At 53.0% G+C, this 16,389-nt stretch overlaps 2 protein-coding genes across 2 annotated transcripts; one reads left to right on the forward strand and one right to left on the reverse strand.

The window, feature by feature from the left end:
* Positions 1–193: 193 nt before the first annotated feature.
* SODALDRAFT_379453 (hypothetical protein) lies at positions 194–2,883 on the reverse strand (the record flags this gene model as incomplete). Its single annotated transcript, XM_028615044.1, has 7 exons — positions 2,554–2,883; positions 2,439–2,457; positions 2,169–2,320; positions 1,655–1,933; positions 537–1,564; positions 382–417; positions 194–269 (listed from the first exon to the last, which is right to left on the reverse strand). Exons 1-7 carry the CDS (start codon positions 2,617–2,619, stop codon positions 194–196), a joined length of 1,656 nt encoding a protein of 551 aa, XP_028466065.1. The 5' UTR covers positions 2,620–2,883.
* Positions 2,884–11,052: 8,169 nt separating this feature from the next.
* SODALDRAFT_400594 (DNA binding regulatory protein AmdX) lies at positions 11,053–15,380 on the forward strand (the record flags this gene model as incomplete). Its single annotated transcript, XM_028615321.1, has 3 exons — positions 11,053–11,591; positions 11,845–15,240; positions 15,295–15,380. The coding sequence occupies exons 1-3, from the start codon at positions 11,510–11,512 to the stop codon at positions 15,378–15,380; spliced, it is 3,564 nt and encodes a 1,187-aa protein (XP_028466066.1). The 5' UTR covers positions 11,053–11,509.
* Between the last annotated feature and the right edge of the window lie 1,009 nt (positions 15,381–16,389).

The raw sequence follows: 16,389 nt of genomic DNA on the forward strand, positions 1-16,389 counted from the left end.
TTTTACTTCATGTCTGTTGTTTTCTAGAGTTTGACTTTTTCTTTCCCTGTTGGCTTGTTCTTCTTCCATACCATATTGGGAGCCGGGTGTTGTTTTTCGTGTATCAGGGTCGTTCGAACATGTTCATATAATAGTGTAACCATGTTCACAAAGAATCGAGTTGCTGATGATCTTCAATGGAAGTTTTCGCGGTTTACAATGCGCTGGTGATCAGGATCAACGGTCTCCGCGACAGGACCAAGTCGATGCTGTGATACTGCTGCCCATTTCTTTTGTCAACCCGATTTAGCAGTCGGGCAATTTCAACTTCAGTTTGCTAGCTATTGGGCCTCCTGAAGAAAAATGCCGAGAGAGTAGATGGTTAAGCTGTCTTAACCACACTTTTCCCAAATAAAGCGGTCAATCCCTGCAGGATAACTGCGAAAGAGTCGAGCCCAGTGGTATCCTGCATCAATCAGTAGGACCCTACTGTCTACAAATGTTTCTTTTGTGCCTTGCAGCCTTTCCTCTGTCACTTGGCGAACTGATCTCGTTACCCGCCCTGTCTCGCGTAGTTTCGACCCCTCTTCGCTTCCTGCTGACGCAGAATGGAGTTCACGATGGCGTTCGACAAGCCGGAAGGTGCCGGGAAGCCTTCGGGCCGGCCCGTGATATCCAGAGTGGACGTCTTGGAGAACTTTCTCTTCTTGCTCGTCTGGCGCGCTAACTGGGGGGTCTGGTAGAGACTGACGGCGCTGGCGTTGCGCTTGCAGGGGGGGGAGGAAGAGGGCGAGACGGAGTTGTTTCTGTTGGTGTTGGTGCTGGTGTTGGTGCTGGTGCTGTTGCTGTTGCTGTTGCTGTTGCTGGCGTTTCTAGCATGGCCAGCATGACCGGGAGTGGTAACGGCGACGGCGGACGTGTGCGTCCTGAGAGGCGAGTGGAAGGTTGTGGTAGGCCGCGGGATGCCGAGGCGGGCAAGCTCGGCTTCCGAGAGGAGCGAGGTGCGAACGAGCCCGTGGGAGGCGAGAAAGTCGTCTGTTGCGTCTCGCGGCAGGACGATAAACCCGCGCGAAGAGATAACTTGCGCGATCTCCGGGAAGGGCATCGCCGCTAGAAGAGATTGGTTGTCCGTTAGCTCCGTTGATGGAGCGAGGCCGAAGGGATACGAGGAAGCATTGTCGAAGCTGTTGGGTCTGCCAGTCTTCCTCTCGTTGTTATCGTTTGTGTTGCTGTTGACGTTGCTCTGCATCTCGGAGGGTGTAGGAGCAAGAGGAGGGCGACCAGCCCAAGGGGGGATAGGGGTAGGGCGGGTGTACAGGCGGTAGTTGTTGTCGTCCTTTCCTCCCTCTGACAACCGGATGAGCTTCGAGGTTTTTTCCTTCTCGTCAAACAGTTGGCCCGGCTGCTTGGTGAAAGTGACATCCTCGAACGAGAGGTCCATCGTCATCTCCTCCGTCGAGGGAAGGGGGCTCGTTGTGACGTCGGGAGTAGTGCTTCCTTGATTTTTCGATCCCGCAGACGTAGGGGGGCTGGATGCAGCCGCAACGGGAGCGTGGGAGACATCCTCGGTGAGAGCCAGGGCGTTCTAAGCCCGAGCGGTCTCTGGCTGCCAGAAGTGCTCCATTGGGGCTGTGAAGGTGAAGCGAGGTGGGATGCGTTGTCTGGGGTTGATGACACCAGAACAGCTCATTGTTGGGGTGAACGTCGGAGACTGGGTTTCCCGGATCACGCTGTTGTTGACGGCGGACGCGATTTTCTGATATTCAACAAGGTCAGTTTCCATTGCGGCCGTCAACATGGAATAAAGTTGTGCGTCTTCATCGTTGATGAGTGACTGCTCGGAGGCGAATTGGACTTCACTATCACCGCAAGTGTTCGGAGGAACCTGAACAGTATCAACTTTGGGGTAATGATATAACTGTTTCATGTCTCCCCGGCCTCGGTATGATTTGGTCTGAAAGACAGTATAGAGTCAGTAAGGATGGAAAGATGAACAAGAGACAACAGGGCAGAGTGTGTACTCCGCGATGGAAGTCTGCAAAGTGCGTTTATGGAGGAGAGAAAGAAGAAAAAGAAGAGAGGGAAAATATAAAACAAGGAAAAAGGAGAAAAAGAAACTAAATCAGTGGGAATCACGAGAGGGTAAACCATGGTAGGAAAGTCGCCTACTCTTCGGAATGGGCACTCACGCATCCTACGTTAGTAAAAATGGGAAGTTGCGTCTCTGGGGGAAAGAACCTGTCGTAGTGGCAACTCCGGATGATTCCACGATCCAGGTCCACGGTCCCACCCCCGTCGTTGACCTTGCCGAAGAGACAATTTGATGAGACGGGCGAACGTACTCATTCAGATGGTTGCGAAGAGTAAAGAGAGATGGGATATGATTGTGTATATGGAGTATCGGTTACTATCCTAGTTAGGGAGGGGCTCTTCAATAGGGGTAGTTCAGAGACACTGACAAGGCGAGTTCGCTACAGGCTACAGAGGTAACAGCTGTCAGGTCATCAAGATGTCCCGATTACATACATGCCGTGGTAACCCTCCTCGACACGCTTCTTTTGTCAAGAGTCAAACTTGAAACTCAACAGCGCCTCGGCTGTTCTGCAAGACCTGAATCGTGACATGTAACCAAAAAGACATACATCAGTTGTGACTTGTGAGTGCTATCCGCAAAATCTCATCCCAGGCATCCACGTCAAGTAGATGAAGATTGTCTCCGGTCGAAACGAACTCAAGTTGACTTGCCCCATCTACCAACCTGACGGGTGCGAATGCGCATTGGAAGATGTTAATTGTCCCACAAGAGGAATCTTGTCCTTACTCTGAGGCACATTTCTATCTCTTATTCAGTTAAGACCTCTTGAATCCCCTACAACCCTCCAGTTCTCACTACTATAACTACCTTATACTAATTACACTCACAAGTCTACTTCCGATACAATGGCTCCCGGTCTCGACATAGGTAGCCCACTATATATGTTGCTTAGCTCCCCTTAACCTTAACTCCGACATAAGAAGACCCCTGCCCATAATAATGCCCTCCTGAATGGGCCATGACATGACGACAGGTTACCCAAGCCCTCATGCAATCAAAGACTAATGGAACTGCGCGCGCGGAAGTCGGCCCGAGAAGAAACTCGTCTGAACGCGAGATGGCCGACATTTGGGAAACGACAATGGACACTTGTATGCTGTTTCTATAGGTCTTACCGGGAGGAATGACTGATGGTATTCACACAGCAGAAAGTGATACTGTGGGCGTCACTGGAACCCCCTTTACCCCTGAATCGCAAATGATATCGAAATAGACGGACACATCGACGGACAATTTCAACTCCTATACATGAGAGACTGTTTCCCACGAACGACCCCGTCCTACTAGGCATGGATAAGGCATCCTCGGCGTTGTCAACTTTGCAGTGCGTGAACCTCCCTCCCCGGAACGACTTGTCCTTGTTACGAAAGCCTATGCCAGTCGATCAGGTCATTGACGAGTCGAATTGACGGCATTCATTGTAAGGGGCTCCCCAAAATCTGGCAACCCGAGACGTCAGGTGATAGTAAAGACGGTTAACGTTCAGGCCGGCCCTATGCCGGTTTCGCGTCGAAGTGCGGAGACGGGGGATATCGCGACCGTCTTTAGCTGTTGAATTTTTGTCCCATGAAAACCATCGACGATAAGCCTCAGCTGAACAAACTCAACTGGCTTCGTTGCAGCTAGCCACATGGTAATTTTTAATTTTTTTCGTTTTTTTCTTCTTTTTCATTGAAGCCCCTCCTCCGTTCGTTGGGAACCGGCGCCTTCCACCGGGCGGGCTCAGCCGGGTTGCCCTTCCTGAAATCCCGCCCAGACAAAATAGCCCACGTTGGACATTGAAGATGGAAAAGGTATGCGATTGTAGTGTACTATTACCCAGTGCCGGACTGAAAATTGTGGAAACACGGAATCCAGTGCAGCACGGCGTAGACGATTGGGCAGGCGGCAGAGGTCCGGGACCCCTGATGGGAATTGATTCCCACAACTTACACCTACACCTACACCTACACGTAGAATATTCCTCGCCTCAATCCAAGACCAAGCTAAAAACCCCACAGCCATCCAATAATTGACCGGCGGCCAGAAGATCAGCACGACTAAGAAGCGTCTCGTTCGTCTGGCTGGTTTGGGGGCTTTTCTTGTCCGTGAATACTCCGTACCACTTATTTTATCCCATGAGCACGAGGCCTGGACTAGTCGACGGATACCGCAGAGGATCCAGGTCACGGTAAGTCACGGTAAGTCACGGTAAGTTGCGGCAAGTGTGGTTGGCTATATGCCGAACGTCCGTCCTGCCACGTCGAGTGGTCGGTCCACTGTGGTTAGGTCGTTTGGGTGGGTGGTAATTATCAATTATCACGCAACGAACTTTGGGAGTCCCGGTGCACTGCGGATGGAATTGGAAGGGCAAGCCACACGATCAGCAATCAATACGTTGGACTGGCCCGGATATTAGTCGGGATTTTTTGTTCTTTCGGTTGTCGAATTATTAGAATGATTGATGAATGAATTGAAGGCTTCAACGCGACTGCAAGATACCACCGCACTTACGAATAAAACGGACACGTACGCAAGCAAGTAGGCATCCACAGCAAGACGACCAATGGGGTGGGATGAATGCTGCAAGTGGCAAAGAAAATATCGCAGCAGTTCGTACTTTGTATGCATTCGAAAATTGGAAGCCGCGGGAAAAGCCTGTGACGCACAATGCACATGCCCGGTGCAGGCTCTTCATGGCTCTCGGCGCAAGTCCCTACCGAAGTGGCAGCTGCCTTGAAGACATTGATGTAGGTTAATTGCGTTGAAGATCCCTATAGGAGCCATCGATGGTCGAGTGGCGAATGGCAGGTCTTCATTTCCACACAGATGCATGTTGAAGAAAGGTAAGCCGACAAGGCGTCCGGAACTTGGTTTTTTTTCGTGGTTAAGAAACAATTTGGAACATTCCTCGTGTCCCTTCGTTTTCGTCTTAGTAGTCTGTAGAGGAGACGCAATCAATTACTCCGTGAATTGTCGGTTGACGTCGAAGGAAGGCTCAAAGAAAAACACCGAAATTGGTTAAATCCTCAAGGCGTGGTTGGGCTACGTTATATTATGGCACAGGCCAACAAGTTGGTCCGAGAGCCGGGCAAAGTCCGGGGAAGACCAGGGGTGTACAACGAAGTATTTGCACGGACCGGTTCCTGAGATTTGACGAAAGAAAGGTTGGTCAGGTGGCTGACCATGATAGCTCTAGGTTGTGGTTATATGTGATGACAATCGTCCATTGGCGTAATAAAAAGGCCCCGACTCTGCAGCAAAGCGTTGCGTTGTATGGATGCGGCCTCCAATATTTATGTAATCAAAGGGAGGCCTCAGGCTTGCTGGTGTATCAGTTAAATAACAGAACATCTTGGATGAGTCGATAACTTCAGATGGGTCCAGGGTTGGCTGAAAGGTATAGGTATGAGCGACAGCAAAACGTGAATACAAACATCTGACAGCGAGTATGGTCAACGTGGGGAGTCTTCCACAGGCTGTTGGGGAACGGAGAAATGACTTTGCGTGGTTTTAGTTTCGTGTCAGCCGGCCATTTCGGACTTGTTGGATCGTCACCAACCAAAGGTACATATGGTGCGTGCGTCCTCACAACGACACAACGAGGTACCCCGTAATTACATGGAGGTATGCGTACAAGACGAGACGATAAGGTAGTGTAGTTACGAGTCTCCGTGGGTTATTAGTCGTCTGCACAGCCTCGCCATCTGCAGGGGCTTGGCGGGGCGGTCGTCTGTAATTTCGTGGGGGGAGTATTCGTACGAAAATACGTTGGAATTGCCTGTTAACGCCTAATTATAAATCGAGTCGGTATTGCCTCGGGATGAGAGGCAACGAGGTGGCTGTACGTTTGTAGGCCACAGGCCGCCAAGCAGGACGATCGGACGGTTGCTCTCTCTTGCAGCTCTTGGAGGGTGGGCCCCTGGCCTGAACGACGGGAAATAAACGAAGTTTCACAGACTTGCTCTGTGATCCACGACACCTGTTAAGTACTCCGTACATCGCACTTCGTGGTAATTATGCATAGGCAGGTAGAGGACAAGGTTCATCGCGGGCCCCATTTCACTAGGGCTTCGGCATCCGTTGTGTAGTCGTCGTCGCCGTCGTCTACGGAGTTACCTAAAAGAGTGGAGGGATGTCGAAACTCACCAGGAGGCTCGCTTGCTTGGGCTGCCCTTTTCGTGAAGATGCGAGGTACATGTTAGTTTGGTGGAGTTAGGTAAGTGGGTTAATCGTGGGGGAGCTGGTGCCAAAGTTCGGGAGAGGTAGCAAGTTGGAAAACGTCTGTTGAGATGAGCCCATATGCCGAAGTGTTTGGGTCATAGTTGATTACGTTGTAGTTCCTTCCCCGGTCGACGAGATGCACATCTTTCCCTTCGTCTCTTGTTTCGTGTCGTGTCTCCTTCCTCGGCATCTCTCGGTGAGCGGACGAGTAGGATAAGATGACCATGTGCCTGAGCCGAACAAAGAGAAACGAGGGAAATATTAGATAAGCATTCCCTGAAACTCTCCCTGACCGAAGCCGAATCCCTGCAGATGCAGACCGTGGGTGTGTCACAAGGACAACTTGACCAGGGGTCCGAGATTAAAAGGCCGCAGCTAGCCCAGCAATGCAGCCCAGCCCTCTTTTTTTTCTTCCATGTTTTCATGGGAGAATTATAGCTCGCACCAACGCCCAACGGAACAGGTTTGTGGTTTGTGGTTTGTGGTTTGGGCGGTGGTGCGTGCGTTGCAGGAGAGAACTCCATTGATCAATTCGAATGCCGACCATTTGAGACCTAGGCATTGCAATGTTCACGATGGGTGTACTCGGACGTTTTGGAACGAGAGACGGACGAGGATAGAAAGTTTCTCGGTCCGGTTCGGGGGGTGATAGGCGGCACCATCGCCGCGGCGGCAAGTTATTAGTACACGTGTACGGTTACTTCGTCCATACGCAAAGTCCACTCGGGCGATTCGCCTTGTCGAAAGGAAAGGGAATCTAAATCGGTCCCAGCCTAGCCTGGCCCTGCCGACCAAGCCGTGATGAACATCCAAATCCACCGACTAGCAGATGTTGCAGATAAATGCTCCCCATCGCTCTCTGGTGGCTGGCTGCAAGGCGACCCCACCGACGAGGTAACGACGCAGCAGGACGCCTACATGAAGATGTGCGGGACCCTTGGAACGATTTGCAGGATGGGTGTGGTGAATGGCGTGTTATGTGTACGGAGTATCCGTCCAGGTGCATGGGCACAGTATGGAATGATGATATCGTAGGACAGAGAGCAGAGAGGGAGGGAGCACCACCTACTTACTTCGTAGGTCAATTTACTTTGAAGTCTTGAGGTCTTAACGTCTGGAATGTCTTTCAGTGCATCGACTGTCCGTCCGTGGGACGAGCTCGACGGATCTCGGAGTGCCTGCAGTTCCCGACGTGAGGACTGTTTGCAAAAATCGACGTACGAAGTAACTAGAAACGAATCGGAAACCCGAAATGACACGGTCTGCAGCGGAAACCCTCGAGTCAAACGCAAGCTCGATGAGGCGACGTGCTGTTCACCAAGGCCCGACAGTTCTCGTCAACTGTATAAAAACAGACCGTTAGTTCTCGATCGTTAGTTCTCGATATAAACAAACCAAGTCAATCACCAGCCGCCTCTTTTATCCGATGTCACGAGTTGCCCCGGGACAGCGTTGCCTCTGGTGGTCAGGCGTCAGGGGAATGGCGGCTGGATATGAGCATATGTCGACCAGATTGCCCAGGGTTGCATTGAGACGGATAAGGGCGCCTCCGTCGGTACGTGTAGAGACACGTACGTTGTAACTTGGAGAGGTGGTGTGATGTTTCGCGACTGTCCTGGTAGTATTGGGGGACACGATAATCCACTCGAAATGTTACGAGACTAGACGAGAGAATTGAATTGCATGGTCGAACGGGGTGTAAAAGGATGGCTTTTCTTTGGATAATGGCGGCGATGTGGGAACACGAGGACGAGATGACAGATGCCAGGCACGGCACGGCACGAGAGTTGCGAATGAGAATGTCGGGTAGAAATGAGAGAATATGAGACTCGACAGATAGGCGAACGATTGTCTTCCGTGCTTACAGAGTAGACGTTGCCATTGGGTTGAGTTGAGCTGATAATTGGCCTACAACTCGAAATCAAAATGCGAACAGGTGGGTTAGTTGAGGGTGACGTGATGATCTAAGGTATCTTATTCGTAGATTGAGTACCTTGGTACCTAGGTACTACCGACCACAAAACGTACAAAGCGAAATAGTACACAGTACGTACCGCTTTGGTCGTCGCTTCTCAACTTTCTGCCTACCTCCGTACTTATTACTAAGACAGACACTGTGAACAGTTCCGCACTATGCGGACGAGCCTTGGCTATCCGCATGTAGGAGCAACCCCAAGGACTCCAGTAGCGCCGCCGACAGCTCAGGGGGGAAGGGCTAGGGTCGGCTCCTCTGCATTACGCTAGTATGGACCGGGTTGGGCGTAGCCTAGAACGTATCAATCAAATCGTAGGCTGTTTCGTTGACCACTGAGAGGTACAGGTACTCTGTTATGTTACCAAAGGCCTTATTCTTGGTGATCCGTTGTGTCCCGTTTTCTGTGCATTTTGCATATTCCAGGAAGAAGGTATGGGGTACAGTCTGCAGGCTTGCGGTATTTCTGGGTAGCTGGTCCTAGTACAGATACAAACACTCCGTACTTTCGGAGGTACCACCTTTGCATTCTCCGATGGGCGGCCAGCGATGCAGGCCGCGGGCGACGAGGGAAATAAATGCTCCTACCTCACAGCTGCATGTCATACTCCGTATGAAAGTGGATTTCGAAAAACATGGGCCCCGATGTCATCGATCAGGGGGGGCCGCAAGCAGGGCCAGCACTGACCAATTGCTAAAAATTGGCTTGGTCGGCTTTGGGGGTCAGGAAATGGAACCTTGGGTCGATATCCCATGGCACGCACTGCAGGCCCTCACATGGGCCCTGGCGTGTTCAGTGTTCCCTGTGTACGAAAGTAAGTGTAGGGGAATGCTCACTACAGATACAACTAAGCATAATCATTTTCTTGCGCCGTTCATCGAGACAATCATTGACGCATTATTATCAGGTACCTATGTAATTAACTTCCATCCTCGTTCAGTCTGAAGTTGGGTGGTTCTGTGACGAGCCGTATATCGGCCTGCCCTGCCACGAGCCCCAATGACTCACACATCCGCAGGGCAAGCTACGCCGATCGGTGGACGTCGAAATGTGGATAAGGCTCGGTCCTTTTAGTGATACCAGCATGGACCCGGGACGGTGGATATTGCGTTTGCTTTATTGGTGGGATGAATGGGGATAAATGGTGGGAGACACGAAACGACCGACCACGGATGGAAGTTGGTTTATAAACCCTCTTTTTTCCTTTTTTCCCCTTTCCTTTTTTCGATCGGTCTATCCAGATATACTATTCAGGTATTGTATCTATTCGCATATCAAGGATATATAATATCTGTTCTTAATATACCTTGACAACACGCCACCTCTCTCTTTATTCTACGACGAGCTACCTAAGGTATTTATAAGCAAGCTAGATGAACCTCAAACTTGACCCTGTCACAGGGTCTTGTTCGACGGCCGTAAGCGGCTAAAGGTTTAACACCGACTAAGGCCCTTGTCCCTTGGCGTGCATCCATGGTAGCGTAAACTATTCCTCAAGAGGACAAGCGTGCATGCCTCAATTCATATCCCACGCTGTGTACATACACAGTACGTAGCATTGTCTGTCCCCCTGCGACATGCACCTTCCTGTGGCTAGCTACCTAGCCTACTTGTGTACCTTATCCAAATAAGCAAGGAAGGTTAGGAAAGCTGGTCCCCACTTCGGCATAAATGAGTGGATGATATTGGCCGTTGATAATCGCAAGTCATGCTATTATTCGTAGAAGTACGTAGCCTAGTAAGAATACTTAGTACGCGGCACTGTTTCTCTGTTGGTGAATAGCCGGAGTTTGGTGGGAAGTTGTACCGAGTACCTTGCCCTGCACGGACAATAACATGCATTTCGTACAGGCATCCACAACGACAGCCACACCAAGGTGACACTTCTATCCGGTACACAGTGCAGGAGAGACAGGGCAGGTGGGGCTTCCCCGTTTCTCCATGACTAAACCCCATTGGCACTTTTGGAAGGGGACGGGCGCTTTGTCTAGCAGCCAGTGTTTCTTGCCTCAGTCAAACAGGCCCGATTTCTCCAATCAGGAGGCTTTCTCTGGGTCATCGAGTCCTTTTCCGCCTTCTGGCTCAATTCACCCGCACCATATAAGACCTTCGCATACAACAGTACGGATTCTCAGTACGTTGTAATAAATACTTCGTACGTAGGTATAAACCAGACCGAGCCGAACCCAGACTTAGACTGCAGCATTTGGGAGAAATGACACTCAGACTGCGATCCAGGGACCAAGCCGTTTGTGATACCTTACAACGTATGTATGTACATACTAAGGTACGGAGTAGTAAAAGTGATCAGTGGGTAAAGCGTCCTACGAATTCTTACGTACATACGGTACAGTACGATTGAGCTAAGTACCCACCTTATTGATACTGGGTACCAATTGGTACGAAGCAAGATTACTACAACGGACGTAGCATATACGGAGGTACAGTACAAGCGACAGTACAAGGTACCAAGTGACCTCGCTCCCCTTCAATGGCTCTATCTCTTCGTTCTGTTCCTTTCCTCCCCTCCCCCTCCTTTCTCTCGGCTCTCCTGTCCGTTCGCTTCCTATTCTTTGTCCCTGCCTTTCTTTTCTTGCTCTTCGGCGGCGAAACCAGTAGAAGGTCTCCTACGAAGCGGCTCGGACTGACGGATGGACTTCGAATAGACGACGTACCACTGGATCCCTGCGGTCCCTTCCTTTGCCAGTTCACCAGTTGCTCGATTAGATTATCTGGTTGAGTTGGAATCGGATTGCTATTGTCCTCTCTACCCACCAGCCACTTCTCCTTTTCGTTGCGACCCGACGCCACGCTCGCCTCGTCGACGCCAAACACTGATACCGACGCAGACGGCCGAACCGAACACTACCCTACGAACGTGTCTTCCTCGCTCATTTCCCTCGTCTTCCGACTCTCCTCCTGCCGATTACAACGTTGGTCTTCCCAGCTTCCGGTCTACGGCAACCCCATTAACCGCAATTCCCGTCCTGTTTTCGAAACCAACCCCCCTTCAATTACCTCAATCGAGAGACAGCTTGGACGGCTCTGGTCCAGGACACGCCCTACTATACCCAGGCGTGAGCAAAAAACCAAACAATATAAAAAGTTCACCGGGGCAGTACCATAGCAGCACTGGCCAGTAGCCCTTTGTGTGCCTGAGGGAGAGAGCTGGCACCGAACCTGAAGACTCGGGCCCTTTCCCTGGCCTTCCTTCTTTCGCTTCCCTCCAGGTGTCATTGCACACCTCCCGGGACCAACCATGACCATGAACGACGCGGTCGTCAAGGTCGAAGCTACCACTATGACGACCAATTCGGCCGGTGCTGCCGCCGACGATAGCGGTATGAGTTGTTAGGCTTCGTTTGCCCCTATTTCTCCTTCTTTCACCCAACCTCCCCCGACCCAGCGTGTCCTGGTTTCTCCCCCTTGCTCCTCGACGTTGTTTTCTTTCTTCTGTTGCTCATATCTTTCCGTGCCGTCAACGTATTGAACGCCCTTCAACTCATCTCTCTCGTTCACGCAAAGTGCCTCTTTCACCATAACTGCGTTTCCGGCTGGAATTATCTCAGCTGATGGTTGTTCGTTTGCTTATAGCCTCTTCGATCACCGTGAACACGAAAGCTCCGGCCAATTTCCCCCCGCCCAAGACGGACAAACCTCGTCCACATGTTTGTGGCACTTGTCAGCGCTCATTTGCTCGTCTCGAGCACCTGAAGCGTCATGAACGTTCCCATACGAAAGAAAAGCCCTTCGAGTGTCCCGAGTGCACGAGATGTTTTGCGCGCCGAGACTTGCTGCTGCGTCACCAGCAGAAGCTGCACCAGACCACTACCCCGTCGTCTCGCCCGCGTGCACGTCGAGAGAGTACCAGTGGCACGCCTGGCCAGAGTAGAGCACGCAAGAACAGTGTCGCTGGCCATCATGCGGGTGCTGGAACCAACCCGGGTTCGGGTGCCGCTTCGATGCGACCGAGGGCCAATACCATTAGTCACGTCGACGGCAGCGCCATGCACTTGATGGGCGGCTCGGCCAACCCTCAGGTGGCTCGCATGCCCCCTTCGCACGGTCATAACCGTCATCCTAGTCTTGCCGGCCTCCCCATGCACCACCATATGGACGCGGGTTTCGGAGGCATGGCAACAGCCATGAGCCAACGTGGAGTCAACCATAACCTGCCCAAGCTGGAGACCCATGCCATAACAAACAGTATGGACTTTACCAACAACGGCCTACGTACGGCCCCGCCCATGGCTTTCAACGGCGACTTCGACTTTGAAAACCTCCTCTTCGGTCCGGGGTCGACCATCAACCCCAACGCCCTGCACTACAATGATTCACCGCCATCCTTGGGGCTGGACCCGACATCCCCCTTCCTGTCGGGCCTGCATGATGGTATGCCCGACATGATGCTGTCCGCCAACCACCAGATGGATGACAGCTTTGACTGGCTCACCGGCTTCGAGCATCAAATGTCCTTCCAGGGCGCGGACAACGCCATCGACGGCTCCAGCCCTTCTGCCGTCAGCAACGTGAGCCAAAGCGGCATCAGCGACGTCATGCTCGATGGTTCCAACCGCCACATCTCCGCCGCGGCCACCACCTCCGCCATGTGGCAACCCGCCCTCATGGCCCCCCCGCAACTGCCAAACACCTTCTCCATGGACCTGAGCGGTTCTGTCTTCCCGGACCTGCTGAATGGGGCTCCCATGTCGCCGCAGCCGCAGCCGCAGCCGCAGCCGTCTACGGCCCAGAAAGGCAATGATGTGTACTTCTCGACCCCTCCACCCTCCATGAGCTCGCTCAGCCCTTCTCTCGTCCCCGGACTTAACACTCAGAATTTCAACCAGGCCCTCGGCTTCGCTGCCGGTCCGGACACACCCTCCTCTATCAACGGCGGAAACCACGGCGTACCTCCCGTCTCCACCATCACCGACGCGACCCGCACCGCCATCGTAAACGCCTTGTCCCAATGCTCTTCCTTCGGCGGCCGCAAGTATTCCTTCCCGAACCCGGGCTCGCCCATGTCACCAGGTGTGCAGAACAACCCCACGACTGTGCCCGATCACGTAAAAACCCTCCCCAGCACAGCTGACCTCCAGCGATACGTTGGGTGCTATCTTCGCTACTTCCACCCCCACATGCCCTTCCTGCACATCCCCACCCTGTCGTTTGATGTTCCCCCCTCTTCTTCCCATAACCGCTCCACCACGCTGGCGGGGAGTGGTTGTCTGATTCTCTCCATGTCTGCCATCGGAGCCCTCTATGAGCGGGACAACGTGCAATCCAGGGACCTTTTCGAGACGGCCAAGAAGATGATCCAGCTGTACCTCGAGGAAAGGAGGAAAGCCGATGTCAGGAAAGCCGATTTCCGAAGGACTCCGGGCTCGGATTCCAACTCCCAATTCAACGAGGGCGCAGTTCATACCCCCGTCTGGCTGGTCCAGGCGATGCTCCTCAACGTGGTGTACGGGCACAACTGCGGGGATAAGACGGCGAACGACATTGCGTCCACGCACTGCGCCGCCCTGGTAAGCCTTGCGCAGGCCGCCGACCTGCTCCGCTCCGTCCGGGTCGAACCGTCCGAGAACTTGGATAGCCATATGACCGATGACAGCTCATGGATCGGCGGCGGCAGTATGCGGCCCGAACCCGAGGAGCAGACCGAATGGATCCAATGGAAAACCACGGAGGAGCGGAAGCGTACCCTCTACGCCGTCTTCATCATGTCCAGTCTTCTAGTAGCTGCGTATAACCACACTCCGGCCCTGACCAATTCGGAAATCCTGCTCGATCTGCCCTGTGACGAAGAGTTCTTCGCCGCGGAGAGCAGTACGGCTTTCGCAGCCAGAGGTGGTGTCCGTGGCGCTAACCATAACCGCATGACATTCCACGAGGCCTTGGGCGAACTCCTTCGCGCCAACGAGAAGCGGCAGAAGCGAATGGCGGCGCTCAATGGAGCGTCCGGGGTACCTACCCAGCTGGGCAGTGCAGCTGGGGCCGAGCTGAAGCCCTCTACGTTCGGCTGCTTGATCCTCATCAACGCACTCCACAACTACATTTGGGAGACGCGGCAGCGCCACCACAACAAGGTCTGGACCACCGAGGAGACGGAGAAGATGCACAGGCACATCGAGCCGGCGTTGAAGGCGTGGCAGGCTGCGTGGGCGAGCAACCCGAGACACAGCCTAGAGCGGCCGAACCCGTCCGGACTGGGACCGCTCTCTGCGGATGCCATACCGCTTCTCGACCTGGCCTACGTGCGCCTCTTTGTGAATCTCTCCCGGTCGAAGGAAAGGTTTTGGCAACGGGACTGGGACGGCATGGCCGAAGAGCTCTCGCGCGGTAGCGAGGTTGTCCAGCAGAACGAGCAGTCGCCAGCTTCCAATGCCGACTCCAACAGCACCGAGTCCTCGGATGCTTCGGCAGCGAGCTCCGTCTTTGTCGAGTCGCCTGCCACGCAACAATCAGCTTCGCCCGAATTTTCGGCGGTCAAGTTCCCCGCCGCTCCGTCGGAGCAATCGGCGGCCCAGGCGTCGTCGGGGCGATCGACGTCGCGTCGGGAGAAGCACCTGCGCAAGGCGGCCTTTTACGCGGCCGACTCGCTTGCCATGGCGGACAAGCTCGGCGTGACCTTTGCGGAGTTCTCCAGCAAGGAGTTGCCGCTGCAGTCGGCCATGTGCGCCTTCGATTGCGCGCAGGTGCTGGCGGAGTGGGTGGCGACATTACAGGATCGCGTCGGCCGGTATCTGGGTATTCTCGGTCAGGACGACGTCGACCTCACACAAGTGCCGGCGATCATGCTCTTGGAGGAAGAAGACGTGAAGCTTCTCAGCAAAGTGCAGGACGTCTTGGCCAACGCCGACATCAAGATCAATGTGGAAGTGGTCAGCGGGACGATGGCCGCCGTGCAGATGGATGACCATAATGGCTACGCCGCCCGGATTTTGCGTGTCACTGCTTGTCTTCTCGAAAAAGCAGCTGTCTGGCCAGGTGAGAGCGGCAACAAGACTGCCGGCCGATTTGTTTTACTGACACCCCGAACAGTCACCCATCTCATGGCACAGAGCCTGGAGACCCACGCAAACCATGTGCGTGCCCGAGCGGAGAAGTCTGTCATGGCTTGTGAGTGAAGAGAAGGCATGTCATGGCTGGTTTTCCGACGATCAACTCTATATTTTCTCTACCGGATCCATGGGTGAAGGAAGATCTAGAAGCGGCATTACAGTCCACCCTGGAGCCCGCTTGTACATGATTCGAGATGAGCAATTGCGAGTCAAGGGAAGAAGAAGAAGAAGAAGAAGAAGAAGAAGAAGAAATACGTTCACATCGACAGAAAAATGCTTTTACGACGCATGAGATGCACGGAGAGAGACGGAGATACCCTGGTATTTGTGAAGGGAGGTTTTACATGCGATGCACGACAGTGGCTCTCGATGAACTGGATATTCGGCGGGCTTGGGAGTGCTGCTTTTTCAGTCCACTCGAGTCGGGAGTTGCTTGCCAACGGTACTCGGAAACGCGACTAACTACAACGAGAAGAGCAGGGCTTTGGTGGCGTTTTGATTTATGGCGATTTATTGGAACAGCGAATAAAGAGCAGTGACGGCTCATAGGACTACGACGGCCTATATGTTTGTATTTGTTTCCTAGCAGCACTGTGATGCTCTGGGACGTTGCGAGCGCGCAGCTGGGAGGGCTGGGCGAACGTACAAAGATTCAACACAGACGATGGGGATGCAAGGGGAGGGATTTTTTTTTTCTTTCTTCATGGCGATTCCGCTTGATCATGAACTCGGGGCCGACATCACGGATTTTCTTGGAAGGTGACGGTATGGAACAGGCGAGCGGAGGATTCATCATCCGGATAGTCGGTAGACGAGCCAGTCGATGTGAGCTTCTTTGTAAGCTTATAGGGCAATTCATGATTTCCCATCGAGCGCATGGTTGCTCGTGACCCCTCGAGTGGACAAAGACATCTTCGCTTCGTGTTGTCCATGTTTATACCGGTTGAGCTGAGTACAATAGGGCGACGAACGGACAGTCAGACGACCTGAAGACCTGGCCTGGATCACAACGAATGGTCAGTATCATGCCAAAGAAGCTTGATGCCACGGAGTAGAGATACTATAACGGAAAATC

The sequence above is a fragment of the Sodiomyces alkalinus genome (assembly GCF_003711515.1).
Source record: "Sodiomyces alkalinus F11 unplaced genomic scaffold SODALscaffold_6, whole genome shotgun sequence".
Lineage (NCBI taxonomy): Eukaryota > Fungi > Ascomycota > Sordariomycetes > Glomerellales > Plectosphaerellaceae > Sodiomyces > Sodiomyces alkalinus.